At 36.7% G+C, this 25,455-nt stretch overlaps 1 protein-coding gene across 2 annotated transcripts in view; it reads right to left on the reverse strand.

Annotated features, from left to right (window-relative positions):
- Positions 1-25,455, reverse strand: part of ARHGEF6 (Rac/Cdc42 guanine nucleotide exchange factor 6) — a 164,139-nt gene that overhangs the window by 17,163 nt on the left and 121,521 nt on the right. Inside the window, exons 10-19 of one of the 2 annotated variants that reach the window (XM_037157059.2) lie at positions 18,304-18,442; positions 13,181-13,240; positions 11,075-11,221; positions 8,132-8,218; positions 7,276-7,354; positions 6,135-6,280; positions 4,701-4,826; positions 2,676-2,696; positions 1,455-1,548; positions 235-324 (exon numbers count right to left, since the gene is read on the reverse strand). In XM_037157059.2, coding sequence (XP_037012954.2) covers positions 235-324; positions 1,455-1,548; positions 2,676-2,696; positions 4,701-4,826; positions 6,135-6,280; positions 7,276-7,354; positions 8,132-8,218; positions 11,075-11,221; positions 13,181-13,240; positions 18,304-18,442 — 989 coding nt within the window. The remainder of the gene's footprint in view (positions 1-234; positions 325-1,454; positions 1,549-2,675; positions 2,697-4,700; positions 4,827-6,134; positions 6,281-7,275; positions 7,355-8,131; positions 8,219-11,074; positions 11,222-13,180; positions 13,241-18,303; positions 18,443-25,455) is intronic. The other variant, XM_037157058.2, reaches the window with a different exon arrangement.

Genomic DNA, 25,455 nt, shown 5'->3' on the forward strand with positions numbered 1-25,455 from the left:
CCAACTTTTTTACTCTTGCATCTCTCTTTCTCTCTGAGTGAGAAGAAACTGGTAAACAAACTGCTTGGTAGCTAAAACCACCTTATCTGAAAGATGTAGTCCTGCACTGTTCCTCTGTAAATCACCTGCTTTACACACCCTGCACCAGTTTGGGTTGCTTTTCTCTTCTACTAAGAGGCAGTGAGAATTAAAAAAAACATTACTTATTAGAGAAAGTAGTTTACAGGAACCTACTTGAGCCATGGCCTTGTTGAAAGTTTGCACTGGTACAGTAGGCTTCAATCACTTTAAGAATCTGAGCGTCCTCTTCCAGAGCAGCTGTACCTGTCAAATTTAATTAATAATTACTTTTCATATTAATATGTGCCTGTAGATCCTAAAGTGATGCAGTAAACTCCACTGCCAGGGACTGGCTCTTAGACCAGTGGTGTTTCTAAAAGGCAGGAGCAAAATCTGTCCAATTTTCATAATGAAATAAGAGTGACAGTATCAAGCTCTAGGGTCAGCATCAGTGAGTTCAGCCCTAAGAGTGGCATGCTCCTGAAGCCCATCAAGAGCTCTAAATTGGGGAATCCTGTCAGTCTCATCCTCAAGGCCACGGTTATAGCACTGGGCTTGATGCTATCCTCAATTCTCACCCAATACAACACATTTTTCCTTTTCTTAAAATTTCAAGGTTCACTTTCTCTAGGAAACTTTCCCCATAACCCTACCAATTTTTCAAATTAGCCAGCACAGTCACTGATCCCCCCCCCTCTTCTTTATCCCCCTCCAACTCATTCTTGAAATGACTGGAGGGCAGAACCCTGTTAATATGCTGATGTGTACACCCAAGTGTGGGGTGGTGTGTGCAGGATGCAGAAGCTAGAGTCAAGCATAGACTTATAGAGATTATATTTTTGACTGATACACACAGTTCTGTCACCTTTTGTGAGATATCACTTACTCTTCCACATGTTTTCCAAAGTACCTTGTTCCCAGCCATAGAGGGAAATAAGTATACATCAGATGGCTGACCAGCTTTACAGTTTGTGCCTAAATCAAGCCATGTTTCTACTTGATTGCTTGCGTAACTAAGAATATCATAGAGCCTTAAACTTCCATAAGGATTTCAACCTTCAGCTCTATTTAGTCTATCTCAGTAGAGGAAAATATCTGAGTCATCAGAAACTAAGAGGGAAAAAATGTATCTATAGCAAGTGTTCCCTGGTTTTAAACCAGGTGGGGCAAAATATTCAACATAAAAATCATACAAATTGTTTCTGCCTCAGATGCCATGAACTGTAGCAGGAGGCAGGCAGCTTAGTCAAAAACCTTAGAGGTGACCAAACATTTCTATGCATGTCATTATATAACAGATGATGCCAAGAACAAATTGCTCTAACCATCTGCTTTTTAAATATCTTTCTGTTGTTTAATCCACTACCAACTTTCAATAAGTACAAAATACATACTTTTCCGAATCACATATTCCTCTTCTGATGGCTTTCTTTCAGTCTTTCTTTTATGAAGAAACTTCTTCATAGTTTTGGGGCTTTTACTAGACTCCTATAAGAATAGAATTCTCTTTGTGAATTAAACTTCTGCTCCAAAAGCAAATTTAAAAGAGCAAATGAAATTAAATAGAATGGCTCTCTCTTATTTTGACAGTCTCAGGAGCTCATCAAAAATACATACTATACACAATAAAAAATGGCTTCAATAAACTCTAAAAGGTTAAATAAAACAGAAGCAGTGACACTGTCTTCACAATTGCCATAATGATGGGTATAAGAATGGACTGTGCCTACTAAAAATTCACCAGACTCTCCAGGAGGTCAAATGCCTTTAGGGTACCATATACAAAGTAATGGATATCAATGCTAGAGAAATAACAGTATTCATAACTTGGCCTATATTCCCCAATGATACAATTTTAAGGGAATTAAATAACAATTGTAACTACTACTATAGTATACATATCTTTTCAAGGAGCTTGAAAACTATTTAAATAAATTTTCCTGAGCAATAGTCCCACAACAAAGAATATCAATTTCTATTTGTCTAATGGGATAATTAAGGCAAAGAGATTTATGTAATTTCCCCATGGTAAGAGAGAAGAGCCAAATGAAGGACTTCTTTTTTTTATTAATTTTATTTAGTTATTTTTCAAGTACAGTTTTTTGTCTATTTTTCCCATCCCAGCCTCCCCCACCCCTTGCTCCCCACCTCCCTCCCATTTCCACCCCCCTTAGTTCTCGTCCCTGTGTGAAGGACTTCTTAATAATAATTTGGGGTTAGGAGTAATGTTCCTACAGCCAAGCTAAATATACATATTTAAAGTCATATTTTAATTAGTAGATAAAACTATGAATTACATTAATTATTTAACTTGCTTTGACCATGTGAATAAATCAACAGTCATGAAAAACTCACACGTGACAAAAATAATAGAAAAAATAGCTTTAAAATAGAGGGAAACAGTTTTAAGGCATTATAAAATAACATTTTCATATGTATTTCACAAGAGCCTGATTTTTTAAGAAAATACTTACATGTCATAATAACATCTTCATATTTTAGCCACCAATAATAACAAGGGAAAAAACAAATATAAAGGAAAGCTTCATTCATAAAAGTTTTCGGTACAACATTATGATGTCACTGTAAGGCAAAGATAGTGTTTCTACCCTTACCTTTAAGATATAAGACATCCTCTAAAGTGAATATGTAAAGAAAGAGAAGATGAGCGTGAGAGGTCGATGGCTACAATGACCAAATCCATTTATCAATAATTCTAAAACAATATTTGAAATGTTAGTGTTATCATAAATTATACAGAGATAATATCATCATGATTCCCACATTAGTTTTGGATGCAGTATCATCATGCAAAAGCCCAAGGAATACAGTTCTGTGTAGAATAACAAATGTTGAAAATAACTAAAATACACACTACACAGTAAGAACTTATTAATAACTTTCTTATCCTAGCAGGAAAAAAGTAATCATGCCTTAGTTTTAATGGATTAGTTCTGTCAAGGATTAAGTCAATTTTACCACTCAAAGCTCACCTGAATTTGAATTTAGTAACTGACAATTATGAAATATCCATCATGAAAAAGGAGACCTATACAACTATGAAGTAGCATTCCTGGTTTTGGTGATCAAAGGAAAAATTGGATGATTGCAAGTATCACAGGTTAATTTTCTTTCTTTTTTTCCATTTTTAAAAGTTTTTAAAACTTGGAAAAATCTAAGTAAAATTAAAAATGAGGCCTTAATAAAACTATTCTGTCTGAATAACATCATAGAGAATAGATTAAATTAAGAGGTTTCAAACTTCTAAGGGTAAAAAAGAGTAAAATGTTTACAAGTATGTCACAGGTCAATTTTCAAAGCAAATCTGTGGGACTCTTTGTTGGCTAAGAGTCAACAAAGAGTCCCACAGATTCTGCTCAAGGTACATAATGAAAATTCAGCTCAAGATTTATTTTTCCTATCATATTGGGTGAAAAGTATCAAAAAATCCTCTAGTGTCCAAATATTATTCCATTTTTACTACCCAAAGGGTTGAGGCAATAATTAATTGAAACAGTAGCATAGAGTTTTGAATAAGAACAGACTCAGAACTCAGGTAAGTCTGCATCATTCATTAAAACACACATTTGATAAACAAACATATGAGGCCTTTGCATTACAAGTCTGACATGGCTCACATCTGTCACAAACTTAAATCTTCACTCAGGAAAACCTATTTGAAGAACAGTTACTAATAAATGAGGATTTTTTTCTGAAAGCTGAAATGATGAGCAAAACATTGGGGGGGGGCAGAAACAAACAAACAAAAAACCCCTAACTATTTGGATGAAAAAGGTAATACTCCACACAATTACAGAAGCTAGTGACTGACATTTTTTGACTGCAGCTTCAAGAAGAAAAAAAAAAAAAGGCCTCGAAATCCCCACACTACCCAATATCAAATGTCCTCTAGGGTTGTTATTTAGAAGAATCTTCTTAAAAGATATCCCATTCATTACATTCCTTTTTCCTTTTCAACTGCAGCAAATAGTTCAGACTTTCATAGTTCAGACTCATTGCTTGTTCCCATAAGACTTTACTGATTGGTTTAATAGATCAAAATGATCTAAACAGCAGAATTGGGTTGGAAATTCACCTCTAATGAAGCACCTCTTGTTTGAGATGGGTGTATATCACTACCAATTTATAAATTAGAATATCATTATAAAGATAAACCAGAGGCACTTTAGGAAGAGGTCAAGGAAACTCAGTACACATAAACCCTGGTGATATTCAATAAATATTTGTAGATGAATAATGAATAAATGGAAAATTAAAAAATAAAAAATAAATGAGTCTACCCTGGCTAGTGTAGCTCAGTGGATTGAGCCCGGGCCTGTGAACCAGAGTATCGCGGTTCGATTCCCAGGCAGGGCACATGCCTGGGTTGCAGGCCAGTTCCCAGTGGGGGACACACGAGAGGCAACCATACATTGATATTTCTCTCCCTCTCTCCTCCCCTTCCCCTCTAGAAATCAAGGAATAAAGTCTTTAATAAATAAATAAATGAGTCTAGCAATTCAAGATACACTGACATGTATCACCTGTTATAAATTCTAACACATTCCCATAGACCTATTTGTAATAAGCTATAAAATTAGCTTGTTAGGAGCATTTTATACCATATAGAGCAAAATTACCTCTTTATAACCTAGTGCTGCTGATGGTCTAAGTGGAGGTGCAGGTCGTAGACAACTTAAACTCCATGGTTTTATAATTTGAGGAGGTTCCAATGGTCCTCGGGGCAGTCCAGTAGAACTAAAAGACTAGGAAAATGTCTGATGAGATGTTGGCAATCTGCCATCTGAACCCAACCTTGTTCCCTACAGTGAAAGAACATCAGTAGCTTCATTGGCTCAGCAAAGCCAGCCATACAAAGGTAAAGAAGACAAAACAAAGGTCTGCAGTTTGAGAACTGGCACTTTCCAGTCAAGATTATGAGGTCTCTAAGGAATAGCACTAAACAGACTCAACATTCCATAATCCTGCCCTTGCTCTCTCTTCTACATTTTATTAAAGTCAGGATTTTTTTCCTGTATAGTGGAAAAGAGTCAATATTTAATAAGTTCAGTTATGTGTTTGGCACTCTATTAAATGCTTAAATAGGTTATTTCATCAGAACAACTGAAGACAAATGGTAGCAAAGTGAAGTAACTAGCTAGTAATTGGCAAAGCTAGGATTTGAACCCAGATCTTATGGCAAATCCCTCATTCTTTCTACCACAGCACACAGTGCCCTGAAGTGGAATTTTGGTATCACAGGTTTGAGTGTTAACAGACAACACTGCATATCTTTGATCTCACTGAGCAAGTACAGTGAAATCTCATTAATCCAAATGCTGTGAATTGCTAAATTTATGATAACATGGAAGAAGGCAATGCTAAAAGTTTATCCATGAAAGTCACTGAGTGAATATAATAGTATAAATGAGATTATGTAGAGATGCTTAAATAGTTATGAAGGTAAACTATTGGTTTTGAATTAGCACATTATTAATATGACAATAACAGTTGCTAACTAAAATATATCTTGCTTATCATTAAAACATCTTAGTAGGACTTCTGGTAAGAAAAACTTTGCTAGCAGTTAGTTGATACTCCAAGTTATGGTCAAACTAAACTGCACGCCTTTAATTACAGCTTTGTATGAATGTCAATGAACCTTCCTCCAGAACAACAACAAAAGAAATTTGTGCCATGGCCATGTGGAGTTGGTTGGAGTGTTGTTCTGTGAACCAAAAGGTTGTCAGTCTGATTCTGGGTCAGGGCACATGCAGAGATTGTGGGTTTGCTCCCTGGTTGAAGGTGCATATGCATAGGAGGCAAGTGGTCAATGTTTCTCTCTCACACCAATGTTTGTCTTTTTCCCTTCCTCTCTCTGTCTCTAAAATCAATCAATATATAAAAATAAATAAAAGAGATCAGAATTAGTGAGGACTAACTCTACTTGAAAACTTATAGATATAGACTATGGCAAAGATTAAGGGCATGCTCACAGGTTCTAATAAGTCCTCAGGAGACAGGATTTGATGAGAGACTCAGTAATCCCTGGATAGAACAAATGGACTACTTACAGAATGAGCACTACAAGATGAAGATGATGTCTTGGATAATGAACTGCAGGAGGCCGGTCCTCTGATCAGTCTATACAGATGCTCCAGCCATTCCTGGAAGTCCTGGTTGTTGCTGCAGTGGACCACAATTCTCTCCAGTATGTGACCTGCATCACCCAATTATGAGCAACAATTATGGAAACAAAAGGCAAGGAGAACCTTGAGCTTGCCTCATTCATAATAACTTCATACAATTCAGACTTGGGTGTCTACATGTAGTTTCAGGAATTTTTATACTTGTGGGTAACCCTCTTAAAACCTCTATATCAAGAACAGATAGGCTGTGATAATAAATAAATAGTCATATCTAATTTATAAAACTGTTCTTAATTTCTACTACTTACAGAATCTTAGATATAGTATAAAACTTCACTTTAAACAAACTCACAATTCAAAAACTTAAGCATACAGTCCAATTTAGTTCATAGTATAAAATGAGAATATAGTATTGTTTCACCCAATATCAAAGTTGAAAGAAGATCCAACATCAAATTGTGGGGGCTCCCTACTGGGAAAGAAGTAAGTAAAGCCTGGGGCCATTATCCCATTGTTAGCCATTGGACCTTATCAGTGTAAACAGTACAACCATTAAATATAAACCACACCAGCCTGCCAAAAGTGAAAACAAGCCAAAATGTCAGGGAGCATTTTTGAGGCCTGGCATTTTCTCAATTTGTGAAAAAAGTTTATGACTTCTCAGCACTTTTTCAAAATATAATAAAATCTTGCTAATTCATAGGCTGATGATAAAATTACTGATAAAATTTCACACCTTTGGCTTCTCTGTCACAAGGGAACAGATGACAGAAAGGGGAGCAAATCCACATCAGTCTATTTTGTTATTTCTTAGCTGTAACAAGTAGTTTTTATGTAACAGAAAATTGAAACTAATGCCAAAGCTGAGGCTTTCAAATGACCAGGAAACTTCTTTATTCTACTGCTGTACCTGAATTATCCCAGGAAATAAAATATACTTTGCCATGCCCAAGTAAAACTTGATCATGGACTACATAACAGAAAATAATAGCATTTATTTATTTAAACCCCATTTCTATCCAAAAAGGAGTTGAAGCAGCTACATGAAAAAGAGAGATTTACCTACCTGTGATTTCAAATGTGTAGTCATTCCCTTCAATTTCATCTAATCTAGTCACCATCATTCCTCCTGTTGGTATTTTTCCCTACCAGAAAAAGAACATTTCCATTAATTCTGTGGTTGTTCATATCTGCTTATTTCTATTACATTTTCTGACCCTGTCAGGAATCACTGCCAAATTATGGCTAGACATATTTTTCTGGTCTATCAATAGATAATGTTTCCCTGCTTTAAATTTTAATCAGATAAGTAAGGGGGAAAAGTGGGTTGTGCTTTTTGCTAACACACTCTAAACCATAACGTCAAGACTTTCAAACAATTTATTTTTCTAACACATTTCCATGAAAATCAGTAAATAAAACTCAAATTTTATGAAAACTAGTAGCTGCTAGGCCAAGATATAAGAGGCAACAGTATTTATAATACTCCATATTTTGGGAGCAGAATGAAGGAACTTTAATTTCTTAAGGAGTTTTATGACTTGTATATCAGACACCAAATCATGTGATGTGACTGTAGGAGCAGGTACCAGTTTTATTTTTTTCAGCAATAATAATATAATATGGACCTGTAAAATTATGTTCCTAATTGATTTGGTTACAGATTTATATTTCTGTTTATATACTCATAACCTAGCTTATACCCAGAGCAGTGGACGTTCAGGATATACTCATTATAGTAATGCAAAGGTCTTTTATCTAAGGAACATATGTTCTTACACACTATCTAATTACAGTGAAAAGTCATAACATTCTGCATTTTCTGGCTAGAACTTTTAATAGTATAATAAAAATATTGCATCTAGATAGAAAGCTCTTTTCATTATGGGTCCTGCTATTTGTTTTATATGAAATCCACCAACCTGATAGATGAAGCCACTCATCCGAGGACTTGCAGATAACATTATCAAGACACTTGAAAATAACATGAGGTACCGCTCTTCTTTTTCCTGAAGGGGAATAAAAAATATTAAATTGAGAATAAAACCCTGGCTGGTGTGGCTCAGTGGATTGAGCACTGGCCTGAAAACCAGAGGGTTGCAGGTTCGATTCCCAGTCAGGGTTGGATTTGCCTGGACACATGCCTGGGTTGCAGGCCAGATCCCCAGTAGGGGGAGTGCAAGAGGCAAATCACACATTGATGTTTCTCTACCTCTCTTTCTCCCTCACTTCCCTTCTCTCTAAAATAAATAAATAAATAAAATCTTTTTTTAAGTATTTTTAAAAAGAGAATAGATATTGGACTTTTTGTTTGTTAAGAATTTCTGGAATCAGCCCTGGCTGGTGTAGCTCAGTGGATTGAGCGCGGGCCTGCGAACCAGACAATAGCGGTTCGAATCCCAGTCAGGGCACATACCGGAGTTGCAGGCTGGTTCCCTGCAGGCCAATTCCCAGCAGGGGACGCACAAAAGGCAACCATACATTGATGTTTCTCTCCCTCTCTCCTTCCCTTCCCCTCTAAAGATAAATAAATAAAATTTAAAAAAAAAGAATTTCTGGAATCAGTTTTTTTTTTAACATAGATCTTATATAAGGCAATGAAACATTAACAGTGATTTAAAAAATACCCAACTTAAAAGCACAAAACTAGTTGAGTTTTACTGAGAAATGTATATAAACCCAGTCTCATACCTAAGGGTTAAATACAAATAACTATGCTTTGTTTCCCAAGTATGTAAGCCTGAGAAGTCACACAGTTAATGCCTTCCTATATAAGCTGCAGCCACAGCACAAGTTAAGTAGGTTCACAAAAAGGAAAAGTGGCAAAATAAAAGTGTTTTCTAGTGATAGGAAATTAATTTTGTTCTATATGTATGTTAAATTTTATTTATAACATTACTTTTAATCAGTAACATGAGTACAATAACAAGATAGTTATTGTACTCATGTAAAGAAGCAAATACTTTTTTAAAAAATGGCACTACAGGAAATTTTATACAGAAGGGCTTCTCTGAATTTCTTAAACAGATATGCAATTAGTAGGTGCAAACAATTACATTCAGCTTACATGTCCAGCCATCATAGCTGCAATTATCCTATCTCCATCTCCTTCTTTCCACTTGAGCAGAGAAACCTTTTGAGGCTAACACTTCTAAAAAAGACTCTTCATCCTTTCACATCTTTTTGTTACTTGGCTTCCTTCTATATAGGCTTCTCATCTCTTCCTTCTTCTCCCAGCAGCTTCTCCTATTCAAGTAGCTTTTTCTTTTTGCTTTTAACATATGCACATCTCCTACCCTAACAGGCCTTCACTTGTTTCTCTGACTACTTATACAAAATACTATTTCTTGGCATTTATTGCCATATTACTTGCTGCCTTCATTTTCTCTCTATTGATCCCTCCATACTCACTTTGTTCTCTCAGTCATCAGTAACTGCCTTGTAGTGAAATCCAGTAGCTTTTCTTGGCCTCCATGCTCCTCGACCTCTGAATCTTTTGGAGCACTCAGCAGGCTGACCACTTTCAAATGCTCCTCCTAGAATTTCCGTGACACCACACTCCCCCAGTTTTCCTCTACTTTTCTCTGTCTTTTCTTTGTGGCACCATTTCTCCTTCCTTCACTGAAGAAGTTTATACAAGACTGTGAAAGTCTAATAGATAAACTCTCTACATTAACTTCCCCCCAGGGTAACTACATTTTAAATGGCATTTCTTATTTACCCAAAGTAATGAATCTCTGACAGAGACCTATCAGGGAGCATAGGAAGATGTTTTGAAAGGGGGAAGATGATTTTAACACTTGATAAATCATACCTGTTGATACAATCAACCTTCCTCCCCTACTCTACCCTCCCCCTTCCTCTTCCTACAATCCATCTTCAGCCCTCTGCTTCTCTCTGGAAATTTACTTCCTAGGAAGGCCCATCTGTCAGGGACATCTAAATCTCTTCCTCTAACTCTGACCTTCTACTCACATACCTACTGTTTTCACAGCTACCTAGATCTCCACTTGGATATATACAGTCACTTGAAAGTTAACATGTAAAATTACATTTGTCATGTCCTCTAGCCCATAGGTCACCACTTCCTATAGACTTTCCATTCTAAACATGTCTCACATTTGCTCCTTAAGTTTCATCCTCTCTGGCACTACCTTTGTTGGGGGTATTAATCACTTTCCAGTTCAGCTGCCCTTTCTGTTTCTATTTCCATCCCCTCCAGTTTACCTGACATATGCGGTTGTCAGATTAAACACTTCTTTCATTGTGTTTCTCTACTACTCAGGACTCATAGTTGTCTATTGCTTGCTTCATCAGTCTGAACCATGCTTGCCTAACATCCAAGGTTCTTCATAACCTGACCCTATCTGACTCCATCAATTTTCTCTTTTACTCTGCCTTACATGCTTCCTCTGCTTTTATCAGGCTGGCTTCCTCAATGTCATGCAGAAGAAAAGGCCACGTTCTTGTTCTCTTCTGAAATAATGACCTCTACCTTACAAAATTCTCGCCTTTTCTCTTCATGGCCTTTCTCCTCATGTCTTATCTCCATAAAATCTTCTTGCTGTCTTCCTTCTCTGAACTTCAGTAGAATCTACTGTTGAGATCACACAAACAGGCATTGACTATTTTGGTTTGTTTTCTACTTCTAGCTTATGTTTTAATCTGTTCTTAAGGGGTGCTTTGAAGGCAGGGACCATTGTGTGTTCTTTCTTCCTATCTCTAACAGCACATAGCAGTGCTGGAGAAAAATTAGGTGCTCAGTTTGTTTGAATGTTCAAGCACTTGACCTTGATGGAAACAAAAATAAAGGGCAAAAAATGTGAAAGATGGAAAAAATGGTGTTGAAATTTGAAACATCTTACCTCACATGTTCCATACTGCACCATTACTTGTGACATAAAAACCACATTTCCCAAGGTTTTAATATCCTCCCCTTCCCATGCCTGAATAGGTTCAGAAAGTATCTGCAACTCCAGCTGTTTTCTTTTTCTTAGATCTTGGCACTGTCCCTACAGAATCAAAACAAAGAAATAGGAATTCTTATGAAATTGACCTAAAAGAAGACCAAAGTAAGATGTGGCTTTTGACTCTCATAGACTTCCACTGAGTCCCTATTCCCCGTGAATACTATCACCAATATCTTGACAAACAGAAACATCCACTACTCTAAATCTTTAGCCTTGAGCCCCCAAAAGTTTTGTGAGAAAGAGCTACTTTTTATTTTACCAAAATGAAATAAAATGGTGGAAGGAACTTGTTTCTTCTTCCAAACAAGGAGTATGGGAAGAAAAGCAGCAGAATCACATTGAACAGAGCCAGAAGCTCAACTGGTAGATTTGAATCTTCTGGTTGGTGTGGTTGTTCTAGCTCCTCTCAATCATGTCTATCTGCATAAATATAGTGCTTTAGTTACAAAGCAATTTTCTTTTTCTAACATATCCTCAGTTTCCAATCAAGTAACATCTTAATTTTTTTAAAGTGACTCCAGAAATTATAGAAAAAGAGAAAATTTAATTATTTATACCATAGTGTATTAAATTGACCTTATAATAAAACATATGCACTGCCCTATACTTTGTTTAGGGACTAGAATTAAATGCTATTAAAATATTAAATTACTTTTTATTCCTAAAAGGAGTAGAAAAAAGAGATACAACTGAATTTCATGAATACAAATTGAAAATCCAAACCAAGAAACAATATGTGGCTATGAATACCATACACACACACACACACACACACACACACACACCACTGCTTCAGAAAGTGTGATGTTGTCTTAGAGTAATTTAACAGTATTAATTCCAAATTGAATTTGAAAGTAGCATATGGTTAGTTATGCTACTATTTCCTAATGAAAGTTATATTTTGGGGGATGTGTTTACTATAAAATCTATGCTGTCTCTTTCAGCTAAATGGAAACTTGATGAAATAAATTCATTGTACACACATACTTTGAAGCATCTATATGGCAAATAAATATACTACCACTATCAAATCTATTTTTACAGTATACATATACAATAACTAGATAGAAATATAGTTTTAAAAAAGAGGCATTTTAAAATTCAATTTACATAGAAAAATAAAAGGGACACAAATGATAATAAATGCCATGGGTTTCATGTGTTGAACCATGCAAAACTGCCAAAATTAGACTGTTTTTGACCTGTGACAGCAATTTTAACCTAATTCCTAACTCTAGTCTTCAATTTGCTGTGTAACCATAGACACATCATGTACTGATCTTTTTCAGCAGCAATAAAAATGAGATGATGGTGAATTGCATCACAACCTTACAGCAAAAATGAATAACTAAATAATGATCCAATCATTTGGAATGCTACAGAGCATTCCAAATGCCCAACTTAGTCAATTCAACTTAATCAATTTCCCAAAATAATGCTTTCTTTCTTCCTAAAAATGCAATAAAGTGGTTTTACATCAGTTGGTTCAAGAAGACATTAACTATCATTCTCAAGACAAAAGATTACAGGTACCTTTTATAGCAACCTATGTAAAGCAGTGTATTTTAGTAGATTTTTTCTTTTGTATGTGATGAAGGGTTTCTTTTTCACATGAAAGAATAAACTTACACCTTTTGGCATAGGTAAATGAATCCAATATTGATGTCAATCAGTGAATGACAAGTTGCACCAACATAAGGTGAGCAACACGGGGGTAAAGATAAAGAGACTAAAGGAAATCCCCCACCTACACAGCGATACTTAATGTGGCAGAGACTACAAATGTGAGTGTTTATATACCTTCAGCCTGGCAACCTTTCTTAGGTAAGCATGATTTTTGGAAGACAAAATTAAAAGAAACAATCACAACGATACCGTCACTAGAGCTTACTGTTTCCACTCTAAAGACCTTTGCATAAGAAAAGAAACATTACATACGAATTACTCTTTTAGGAACAAAGCATACAAAATAGAGAATTATAATTTTAGAGCATCACCTACCATGAGAGTTTTGAATGCTATGATTGCTTTCAGAATATCCTGATGATCTGGATGTGTATCCTATTAAAGGAATATATTTTAAAACAATATTAAAGGAGAGAAAATCAGTGGTGGCCAGAAGTTAGGGGTGGGAGGAGGGTATGGCTGCAAGGAGATAGAAAGACAAAATTTTGAAGGATGATGAAATGGTTCTGTATCTCAATTGTGGTGGTGGTAATATCTATACATGTGTTAAAAGTCATAGAACTGTGCACCAAAAGAAAAAAGTCCATTTTAATGTGTGCTAATTTAAAAATAAAAAATAAAACAGCATCTCAACACTTGGAATCTCAGCAATTTCAATTATTAAGTGATTAAGGGAGTGGAGGGATGGGGTAGGGGGAGCAATTGGGGGAAAAGGTGGGACAACTGTGACTGAACAACAACAAAAAATTAATTTCAAAAAAATAATATAAAATGACTACCAGCCAACATGGAGGTGTAGGTAGAGACACTGTGCCTCCTTGCACAACCAAATTTAAAGACAACAAAGTTTTAGCAACAAAAATGTAGCCAAAACACAGAAAATTGAACTATACAGAAGTCCTACAACAATGAACCGTTGGGCCAGACTGGTAAGAGGGGCGGAGCCAGCAGCAGAACAGGGTTGGGCAGGAAACATCCCCTGGACTGACCGAGGTGCACAGGCAGCCATTGGTGGATCCCAGGTGTGGGGTAGCAATGGGCGGACCCAGTGAGGGCGCAAGTCGGCAAGCTGACCACAGTCACACATTTTTGCGCAGATAAACCAGCAAAGGAGCGAGCAGTGAGACAGACCATACAGGCCCCAGTGGCGGGAAGCAGCAGAAGAGACCGCCATTACCCCTCTTTGACCCCACCCCCACATACAGTGTCACAACCCAGTGACTGAGTTGCCTCACCCTGGTGAACATCTAGGGCTCCACTCCTCATACCTAACAGGCACGAACAGACCAAAACATGGCTCAAGAAGAACTCAAAACCCCAGAGCCCATGACTCTAAGTGACCAAGAAATAGCCAGCCTATCAGATGCACAGTTCAAAACACTGGGGATCAGGATGCTCATAGAACTGATTGATTTTAGTCACAAATTAGAGGAACAAATGAAGGCTAAACTAATTGAAATGAAGGGAAATGCACAGGAAACCAATAGCAATGAAAAGGAAACTGGGACTCAAATCAAGGGAGTGGACCAGAAGAAAGAAAAAAATGACCAAACAGAAAAATATGAAGAAACAAGAATTCAAAAAATATGAGGAGAAGCTTAGGAACCTCCAGGACATCTTTAAACGATCCAACATCCAAATTATAGGGGTACCAGAAGGGGAAGAGAAAGAACAAGTGGAAAACTTATTTGAACAAATAATAAAGGAGAACTTTCCCAATCTGGCAAAGGCAATAGACTTCCAGGAAATCCAGGAAGCTCAGAGAGTCCCAAAGAAGTTGGACCCAAGGAACACACCAAGGCACATCATAATTATATTAGCCAAGATTAAAATGAAGGAGAGAATCCTAGAAGCAGCGAGAGATAAGGGGACACTCACCTACAAAGGAGTTCCCATCAGACTGTCAGCTGATTTCTCAAAAGAGACATTACAGGCAAGAAGGGGCTGGAAAGAGGTATTCCAAGTCATGAAATCCAAAGACCTACAACCAAGATTGCTCTCCCCAGCAAAGTTTTCATTTAGAATGGAAGGACAGATAAAGTGCTTCTCAGATAAGATCAAATTCAAGGAGTTCATTATCACCAACCCCTTATTATATGAAATGTTAAAGGGACTTATCTAAGAAAAAGAAGATAAAAAATATGAACAGTGAAAGGACAGCAAACTCACAGTTATTAAGAACCACACCTAAAACAAAAGCAAACTAAGAGGACAGCTAGATCAGGAGTGGAACCATAGAAATGGAGATCACATAGAGGGTTAGCAACAGGGGAGTGGGAGGAGAAGGGGGGAGAAGGCACAGAACATAAGTAGCATAGACGGTAGGTAGAAAATAGATAGGGGATGGGCAAGAATAGTAGGGGAAATATAGAATCTAAAGAACTCAAAACACATGGACATAAACTAAAGAGGGGGAATGGTAGGGGAGGGGGTGTTCAGGGTGGAGGGGAATGAAGGGGGGAAATAGAACAACTGTAATGGCATAATCAATAAAATATATTTTAAAATAATAATATGAAATAACATATAACCAAATTAAGACAGCTTGTAACACCTCATTATATTTGGTAATGACATACAAAGTGTGGTTATTGAGGCAAAAATTCCCATTTCTTTTTTGACTGCTAATAAGTAGTCATTATTTGGGGTCATCATTAAGTCACATTATTAGCACATGACAAGAGATAGGGAATTATGGAAACAGAGTGGTCTTTAGAGAAAAATCAATCCAATTTCATCTAAAATGACTCCATTTTCTTTCAGCAGACTCAAAAAGGCAAATGGGAACAATTACAGGTTTTATACCACATGCTCCTTCTTAAGCAAAGATTACATATGGTCTGCAATTCCATGGTACTTAGAATCCCCAAAAGTGGACAGGTCCAAAAATGGCTTTGAGAAATGCACATCTCCATAACTGTTTATGAAGAGAAAGTAGAGGTTCTTAGGGGTAGATGTACACCTATGTGGGGGTATATGAGTCATAGATATGTATCTAACCTTGGGGTGTATGTGTGCCCAACCTTTGGAATTCAGCTGGAGTGATAGAATGACAAAATTTGCTACTCAACCAGCTCTGGGCGATAGAATATAGACCTGCACAGACTAGAGGTCTGACCCAAGACAAGAATAGTATTGCTTATAAAAGGAAAGATTATATTCTTTTATAGTTAAATTTATCCTTACCCAAATAGGCTCTACTCTTCAATTAGCTAGCAGCCATGCTAAACAATTAGAAAGCTGGATCAAGTGTCTTGCAGGTGGCGAACTAGTGCTAAGGGTATGTATATCTGATGGTGGGAAATGGAAGGCAGCCAAAAGCAGGTGACCGACAACAAATGGAGGCAGAAGTAGAAATGGGGTCTGATATAAGGAAGGCCAATATAGAGGATCTAGGCAGTAGGAGCATTTGGGGAATTTTCTCCCAAATTAAGTGTATATTCATAGTTCAGCACTGAGCAGTAACAGAAACTGACCACTAGTTTCTGTTTTTTTGTGATAAGCAAGGAGGGGCAAACCTCAAACGGTTCATTGAACTGGTTTAGCTTTTAAAAAGGCATCCAGAGGTCAATACCTTCCTGAGCCCTAACTGAAATTTCATTCCAGCAGGCTTTACTCACTAGCTACCCACTGCCTCCAGCTTTTTGGCAGATCAGAAAACCTGAGAATATAGTTTTGTTCAGAGTATCTGCTTTCAATCCTTATAAATGCTGACAAAACCAGCTGTGTGCAACCATTTTCTTTAAAGATAATCAAACCTTATAAACCTCAAAACCTTTCCCCAGGCACAGGAAGAGCAAGTAGGGTAACTGCAGCCTCCCACAACCACACCTTAAGCCCCATGTTCGATCAGGCAAGTCTGGCTTAAGAAGGTATCCCTGTTACTTGGTTCTTAAAAAGAGGACCTGGGCTCTTGGTAAAAAACTCAATTATCAGGACTCATTGAAGTCTTAATATTTAGAAAACATTGTGGCTATGCTACAGGTGTGGCAAATTAATTGTAAGTTTATAAACAAAAATGTGAGGGGACCTTGATGTACATGTATTGATGCATAAAGAAATAAACTAATATTGGACCCATTTATTAATCTTTAAGGAAATACCAGAATCTCCCATTATAATCCAGAATCAGGCAGCTGAATGCCTACAGTGTTCTGGAAATAAATATTCCTATCTATATCCCACAATAAAGTATCAGATCAAAAGTTTTCTTGGACAATTTTGATTGAACCATCACCTACAGATAAAGATGAACCCCCATCCACAGATGCAGAAGAAAACCTAAGTCAACAAGTTAGCAGAGATTTGAGTGAAGCAACAGGATGAAAGCTAGGAGAAGAGGAGGAGGTAGAATGATCATGAATATTTAATAGTAAAGGGTGGGGATATTTCTGTTATAAGATGAATAAGTTCATGGTGATTATAGTTTGTAACATTGCATTGTATGCTTTTGCTAAGAGGTTAGATCTGAACTGTTCTCACTATAAAAAAGGTAACTGTGAGGTGATGGATGTGTTAATTAAGTTGATTGTGGTAATCATTCCACAATGTGTGTGGGTGTATAAAATCATCACATTACACACCTTAAAAATCATGTTGTATAACCTAATAGATACAATTTTTATTTATTTGTCATACTTCAATAAAGCTGGAAGAGATAAATAAAAATGCTTAAAAAGCAAAGAACCTTCAAAGGAAAGAAAAAAGAATGCCTCTTTCCTATTTTGCTTATTTCTTATTAAAAGAAAAAAAACTAAAGTCTGGGAAGAAGGAAGATTGGATGAAGTAAATTTGGAAACTAAGGCTTTTTCTGAATTCCCCAGCAAGGCTAGTCTGAAGGCAAACTGGCAGTTTCTTCCAAAAGTAGAGACCCATACTTTGTACACAAATACCATATAATCTCACCTATAAGAGGGAGCTAATGAACAAAAATAAACTAATGATCAAAACAGAACCAGAGGCATGGAAACATGAAACACTCTGACAACAACCAGAGGGAAGAAGAAAGGGAAATACTGGTGGAAAGGAGAAGGGACTAATCAAAGAACATGTATAAATAACCCATGGACATGACAACAGTATTGGGATGGACTGTGGGAGGGTAGAATGGGTAGAGGAGGACAAAGGAGGAAAAATTGGGATAACTGTAATAGAACAACAATAAAATATTTAAAAAATGTAAGTTAAGAAGAGGTAAATTTTGAGTCAGTGTAGGAAAACATTTTTAAAAATACATGGGCTGGGATGGGAGTAAAAGACAGAAAACTGTACTTGAACAACAATTAAATTTAAAAAATAAAAATAAACATAAATTAAAATACTTTTTTCATATATATATTTTTAATAATTTTATTTAGTTATTTTTCAAGTACAGTTTTTTGTCTATTTCTCCCATCCTGGCCCCCTCATATATTTTTTAAAAGCTCACTTTCTTTTACCTCCATATGCCGTTCCAACTCTTGCAAGAGCGTAACATACTTCTCCAGTCGCATGAATGGTTTGCTGAGGCTTGTCGTTAAAATAAGTATACCTGGGCTGGATGCACCTTGATTTTCCATAAATTGCTCCAGATCATCACTAGCAAAAGAACAAATACAGTTCTGTTACTGCTTAATATTCCATAAAAATATTAACTGAACATTATTTCAGTGTATTTCACACAACTTAAAACCAAGTAAAAATTTGCGTCACTAATCTAAATACTGTCCAATTCATTTTAACTCAATTCAATAAACCTTTATTCAGTTCCTCTATGCAAGTAGCATTGCATGCAGAGCTTGGGGCTACAATGGTGAGTCAAACATTTATTTACTCATCCAACAATTATTGCATCTACCAAGCAATAGGCTCCATTCTCTGCTGGGGACACTGCTATGAACAAAACAAAATTCCCTACCCTTAAGGATCCTGCACCTATGGGTATAGGGAATATAGTCTATCAGATCCTCTCAATGTCAGGTTTAAAAAATATTTTCTTTGACTTCCGCCAAGATAGAGGTGTAGGTGGAAACACCTTGCGTACGCGCACAACCAAATCTAAAAACAACAAAAACTTTAACAACAATAAACGCAACCAAACCACACAGAAAATTGACAATATGGAGTCCAAAGACAATGAAATGCTCAGCTAAACCGGTAAGAGGGGAGAAGCCAGCAGCGGAGCGTGTTGGCCAAAAAGATCCCCAACCAGGTGGTGCTCAAGCAGCCGAAGGCATGGATCCCAGGTGTGGGTTAGCTATGGGCAGACACAGGGAAGAGGCATGGCTGGCTGTCTGGAGTCGATTGAGCATTTGCGTGCAGATAAACCAGTGAAGAGGCGAGCATTGAGACCACCCGGCGCAGGGCGGTGGGCTCCCACATTTCCACTCAGATAAGGTGCGAGTGGTGGTACGGACTGGGCGAGCAGAGAGGATCTCCATTGCTCCCTCTCTCACCCCGCCCCCACATACAGTGTCACAAACCAGCAACCTGGGTGGCCCCACCCTGGTAAACAACTAAGGCTCCGCTCCTCATACTTACCGGGCGCGAACAGACCAAAAATGGCTCAAGAAGAACTCAGAGCCCCAGAGCCAATAAATCTAAGTGACGAAGAAATAGCAAAACTTTCAGATGCACAGTTCAAAACACTGGTGATCAGGATGCTCATAGAACTGGTTGATTTTAGTCACAAATTAGAGAAACATATGAAAGCTAAACTAATTGAAATGAATGGAAATGCACAGGAAACCAATAGTAATGGAAAGGAGACTGGAACTCATATCAAGGGAGTAGACAAGAAGGAAGGAAAAAATGACCAAACAGAAAAGAATGAAGAAACAAGAATTCAAAAAAATGAGGAGAGGCTTAGGAACCTCCAGGACATCTTTAAACGTTCCAACATTCGAATTATAGGGGTACCAGAGGGGAAGAGGAACAGTCACGAGTGGAAACCTTATTTGAACAAATAATAAAAGAGAACTTCCCCATTCTGGCAGAGGAAATAGATTTCCAGAAAATCCAAGAAGCTCAGAGAGTCCCAAAGAAGGTGGACCCAAGAAGGAACACACCAAGGCACATCATAATTACATTAGCCAAGATTAAAATGAAGGAGAAAATCCTAGAAGCAGCAAGAGCTAAGGGGACAGTCACCTACAAAGGACTTCCCATCAGACTGTCAGCAGATTTCCCAAAAGAGACCTTAAAGGCAAGAAGAGGCTGGAAAGAGGTATTCCAAGTCATGAAATCCAAAGACCTACAACCAAGATTGCTCTATCCAGCAAAGTTTTCATTTAGAATGAAAGGACAGATAAGGTGCTTCTCAGATAAGATCAAATTCATGGAGTTCATCATTACCAAGCCCTTATTATATGAAATGTTAAAGGGACTTACCTAAGAAAAAGCAGATAAAAAAGATGAATAGTGAAAGGACAGCAAACTCACAGTTATTAACAACCACACCTAAACCAAAAGCAAACTAAAAGGACAGCTAGATCAGGAGTGAAAACATAGAAATGAAGATCTCATGGAGGGTTAGCAACAGGGGAGTAGGAGAAGGAGAAGGGGGGAGAAGGTACAGAAAATAAGTAGCATAGACAGTAGATAGAAAATAGATAGGAGGAGGGTAAGAATAGTAGGGGAATACAGAATCTAAAGAACTTGAAACACGTGTCATGAACTAAAGGGGGGGAATGGTGGGGGAGGGGGTGTGCAGGGTGAAGGGGAATGGAGGGGGGAATAGAACAAATGTAATGGCATAATTAATAAAAATATTTTTAAAAAGAATTAAAAAATATTTTCTTAGTAACTTCAAACATTCTAGTTATTGACTGGTCAGATGCCAAGGGCAGCAACTTACCCGGTGCTCTGTACCACCAGGGCACCCAGTTGTAATGTTTCAGAATTAAGTCCTAAATTCAGATAGCAGCATGTTTGTGTGACTAATTACGAAGTCACTTAACCTAGGATCTGAAAGCAGTATAGCAAGCTACCCAACCAACTTGGTTAAAAATAAAGAAAATTGTATATATAGTTTATTAACTATGTCCTATAAATGTCTTATTCTGAGCTTGTGCTTTCTCTGTCATTTAGTACTCTGTGGATTGTGTATTTTCCATGAATAGAATGTTGAGTTCTGAGTCTACAAGATCATTCTAATATATATTGATATAAAATGTAATTAAAGAAGAATACCGACTGTCTAAGTGACAGCATTTGAAACTTCTGCCTATCACTTGACACCTTTACCTCCTTGCTTGCCCATGCATATCCTATCAGTCACAAGTCTTCTTGTATCTGTTTATTCATTTCCATTCCCACTGCTACTACCTCAGTTCAGGCTCTTTTATCTGGTTCACTTCAGTAAACCAACTGGTCAATTGGCTTCCAGGTTTTTTCACATCTGAACCATCCTGCAGACAACCATTCTAATCCCATTGCTTCCCTACTCAAGAACCTCTGATTGCCTCTGAGATCGGGTCCTAACTTTTTAGACTCCTACTAGCCCTACCAATCTTTTTCATCGCTCTCCAACAGAAATCCTCAACCGTAAAGTGACAGACTTATTCTCCCTAAAACACATTTTATGCTGTTGCTCCCAAGTATGGTGCGCTGTAATAAGTTGTAAAATGTTCAATGAAACTTGTTATTATTAAACACTAGAAGTGTTGGGAATGGAATGGATTGCAAGTTATCCCTATTAATATACACTCTTCCTCCTTGGGCTTTTTAACAGGTAAGAAAAGAATAGTTTCAGCTAATGTCCCAGCAGTCTTGAGTATCACACGTATGTCAGATGGGAAAGGGGCTGAGAATCGCTGCCTTAAGGAAAGGTAGATCACATCTGAGTGGTTACATCTAATAATTGATGCTACTTTATCAGTTTCTGAAATCTTGCTCCAGAAGCAACTGAAGGGAGGAAAGTGCTCAGGATTTGAAGTCATAAAACAGATTTGGTGATCCTGGATCAGTGACCTAGCCTCAATTAGCTCATCTGTTAAATAGAGATAAAATCTATTTTCTACTAAAATTGTGAAGATTAACTTGGGGTTTGTAAGACTACTGTTTCATGCTAAGATCTTTGCATGCCTTTGTTCTTGTTTAAGATTCACATTTCAACGCAGGTGTTATCCTCATTTTACAAATGAAAACTTAAGTCTCAGGAACAGTGAGTAACAGTAAGAACGTGGCTAAGCTGGGGTTTGTACCCAAGTGTGAAGTCAAGGCCTCAGGTCTTTCTATGACACCACACTGTCTTTGTATAGGAAAGCATTTTATACAGTTTAAAATAGTCATTAGATGAATTCTTATTACTATATTATCATTATTTCAAGGCAAATATTATACCTTGCTAAAATCTCATTTTAAAAAACTACCATTAAGATGGGATTACCAGCTTAATGAAAATTCAAGTGATATTTAATTTCCAATCAAGACTGTAAAGTGTACAGAGAGGTTTAGAAATTTACCACATATAAAATATAATTAGGAAAATAACTCAAATTTAGAAACTGCATTTGAGTAGAAATGTACTTTAAGAGGAAACCACTTTCCTAATTGTTTTCAACATTGTTCAAAAGTCTTACTTTTTTTTCTTGACTAAATAATCACCCACATCCTCAACATTCTACTCTAATTGATACAAGGGATACAACAATTAAAAGCGAATGTTATAGTGTATGCGGTTATTGCTTCCCATGCAGCATTCTAACTTTCAGGCCTGTTAAATATTATAGGAGTTTTTAAATTTTTCAGTGTAACATGAGATCACTGGTTATTTAAAAGAAAAGAATATTTTATTACTGTAATTGAAAAATAAAAGTTAAAAAAAGAAAAGAACATTTTACTAGTGCAACAAAAGAACAAAAATATCTTTTAAAGTACCTGTCCATTATGATAAATAGATCCTAAAAGATACATTTTAATTGGCCAATAAATTTCATTATAAAAATTAATATCATTATACAAAGATATATACAGGTTGGGGCAAAAGGTTTATATTTGTGAGACCATGAAACACAGATTTTATTCTTGTATTATTATTCATTAATTATTATATTATTTTCCATATGAACAATTGTAAACCTACTTTTGCCTCACCCTTTATATTATTACATCAGAGAACAATCTGTCTTTAAAAAGGCAGTTTTTAATTTTATACAGGTGTTTGAAATGTGAGTTGAGTCTTGCTTTTCAAGCTTAATATGTTTTGTATATGTGATATAACACAACAGAATTATTTCTCAATATGTAAATGTTATTTGAAACTCAACTTACATTTATCTTATAGAATTCATGGTGCGTAGGGGTAAGTTCTGGATTGGGCTGGAAAAATATCTTACATTAAAATATTACCACAGAGCTTAACCATTTCATGTAACTGTGTTACTGTGGAATCTTTGCATAGATTGGTACTTTGAATAATGATAACTCTACCTAGAACAGCTAGAAAATACTCAGATATTTCCCCTCCCCAAGCTTTCATGGGAATCACTGTGGCCTGGAAAGGGGAGATGAGGCATAAGGAACTGAGAGGCCCTGGCCTCTGACCAGTGGAAAATTCCAAGGATGCTGCTCAGTTGGGTGGGGTGGATATCTATTATCCCCTTTTCATTTATCTAGTCCCAGAGACTAAGCTGTTTGCTCCTTTTTTTCTGTCCCCACCATTTTTTGTTTTGTGTTCAATCTCATTTTCTTGTTTCCCTGGTTCTTCAAAGACAGAAACAGAACAGAACCTAGTCTCAGAATTTTTCCTGTGCTCCTTGTCCCCAAAGCAAGCACACAACTTTGTGTTTTTACCATAGTCTTTACTGCTGACAACAGTAGTCACAGAGAGTGAATATAACTAACAAGAGGAAACGTACACCATGGTGTTTGTTGTAGTTACTGCAATAGAGGCTAAGGTCCACATCTGTCTTAGCACTAACTCTCTCTCCATCTCTTATAATGCCAGGTCTCTCTATCTTGTGAAAAGAATGAATGCCACACTGAATCAAGGGAGAGAAGTGGGTGTTTTTGTAAGGGAGAAACATGAACTACAGTAGCAAACCAGAGGGGAGAGAGAGGGGAAATCCCAAACAACCTCACCCAGGGCATAGCAAAAGATTGGGGCAGTCATTCAAATATATGTAAATATGAGGATACACCAAAGCTGGAGTCTGCTTATATATCCAAATTCAGATAATACATTACTGCACTTTTTACAATGCAACAACATGCAATCATGCAGTATTAAGGCCGCTTGCCTACTTGGTGCCAATTGCAACACACATTTCTGGTATGATACTGCCACCTGCAGGCCAAAAGGAAGCCGTTCAACTGACTGGTTTGCTCAGGCTCAATAGTGATTTTTCTGCTTGTAAGCATCTACTGCTTTGTTAGGAAAAGAACAGAAATCCACCAATGTCCTTATTTCAGCTGAAACTTTCATCTAACAGAAGATTTTCATCTGAATTTTTGTGAATTTCATTCAACTGTTCTCGTTTCTACTATGTCAGCATAAATTAAAGATGCATGTAAACTAGCTGTGATTATATTAAAAGCACATCTGAGAAAAACCCCAAGCATTTTCATTAAATTTCCATTTTTTACATGTAAATCAACCACTAAGATAAAAATTCAGTTCTATTGGACTCCACTGAGTCTTACACTGTTTCAAGGTGTAATATAAGTCTCAAAAAACACCACTAACCAAAATCAAGCAAACAGCGTAGAATTTCTTCTAAACTTGAAGAGTTAAAATTAACAAATATAACAAACTTTAAATCATAAAGTTTGAATGAATTTCTATTATTATTTATAAACTTAAATTCATAATATGGGTACATTCAGTCAGCAACATTTTAGCACACAGAAAGTTCTCTAAATACTACAAAAGGCTGCTGTTTGAGGTATACCATTTCTTTCTGATAGTCATCCAGAATTGATGCTTTTAGACTAAAAGGAAAAGAATATGCTTGTAGAAATGGGAAGCTAACATGAGAGAGATCACTTTTTATTGGTGTTAAGAAATTTGCCCTTATACACACAGGATGTTCATGCAGCCATCAGAGAAAAAGCACACTTGAACCATTTTTTTCTTTATTAAAGGTAAGTAGTAAAGTATGAAAACATTCTTGGAAATGATAGAAGCAAATTGCAGACTGTGGTTCCCTCTGATGAGGGAGGGAGGAGCAGGAAATATTGGAGAGTATACACAGGACTCCAATTGTACCTATAATTTGTTTCTTAAGCTGAATGGTGGGTTCATGGGTGTACTTTATTTTATCTCTGTTCTATGTATATTTGAAATATCACATTTTTCCTGAAAAACAGCTACTAGCTGCTTTGTGATGAATAAAGGAGAAATAGGGAGCAACAACTACTTTATACTTTATGCCATGGACTTTGAATACATTAGTTCATTTAATCCTCATACCAACCCTGAAAGGTAAGTGGCTTTATCCTCACTTTACAAGTGAAGCAATTATGACTTAGAAATAAGTAAATTACCTTGGGTAACAAAGCTTCCAGGTGACAGAATTATAAACTGAGAAAATATAAAAGTGGTAAAAAGTATATGCTGAGATTAAGGAGTAGCACAAAAGGGTTTAAAAGAAAGTGGTAAGGAATTTTAC

Source organism: Artibeus jamaicensis, unplaced genomic scaffold (genome assembly GCF_021234435.1).
Source record: "Artibeus jamaicensis isolate MK-2021 breed Jamaican fruit bat unplaced genomic scaffold, CSHL_Jam_final contig_240, whole genome shotgun sequence".
In the NCBI taxonomy this organism is placed as follows: domain Eukaryota; kingdom Metazoa; phylum Chordata; class Mammalia; order Chiroptera; family Phyllostomidae; genus Artibeus; species Artibeus jamaicensis.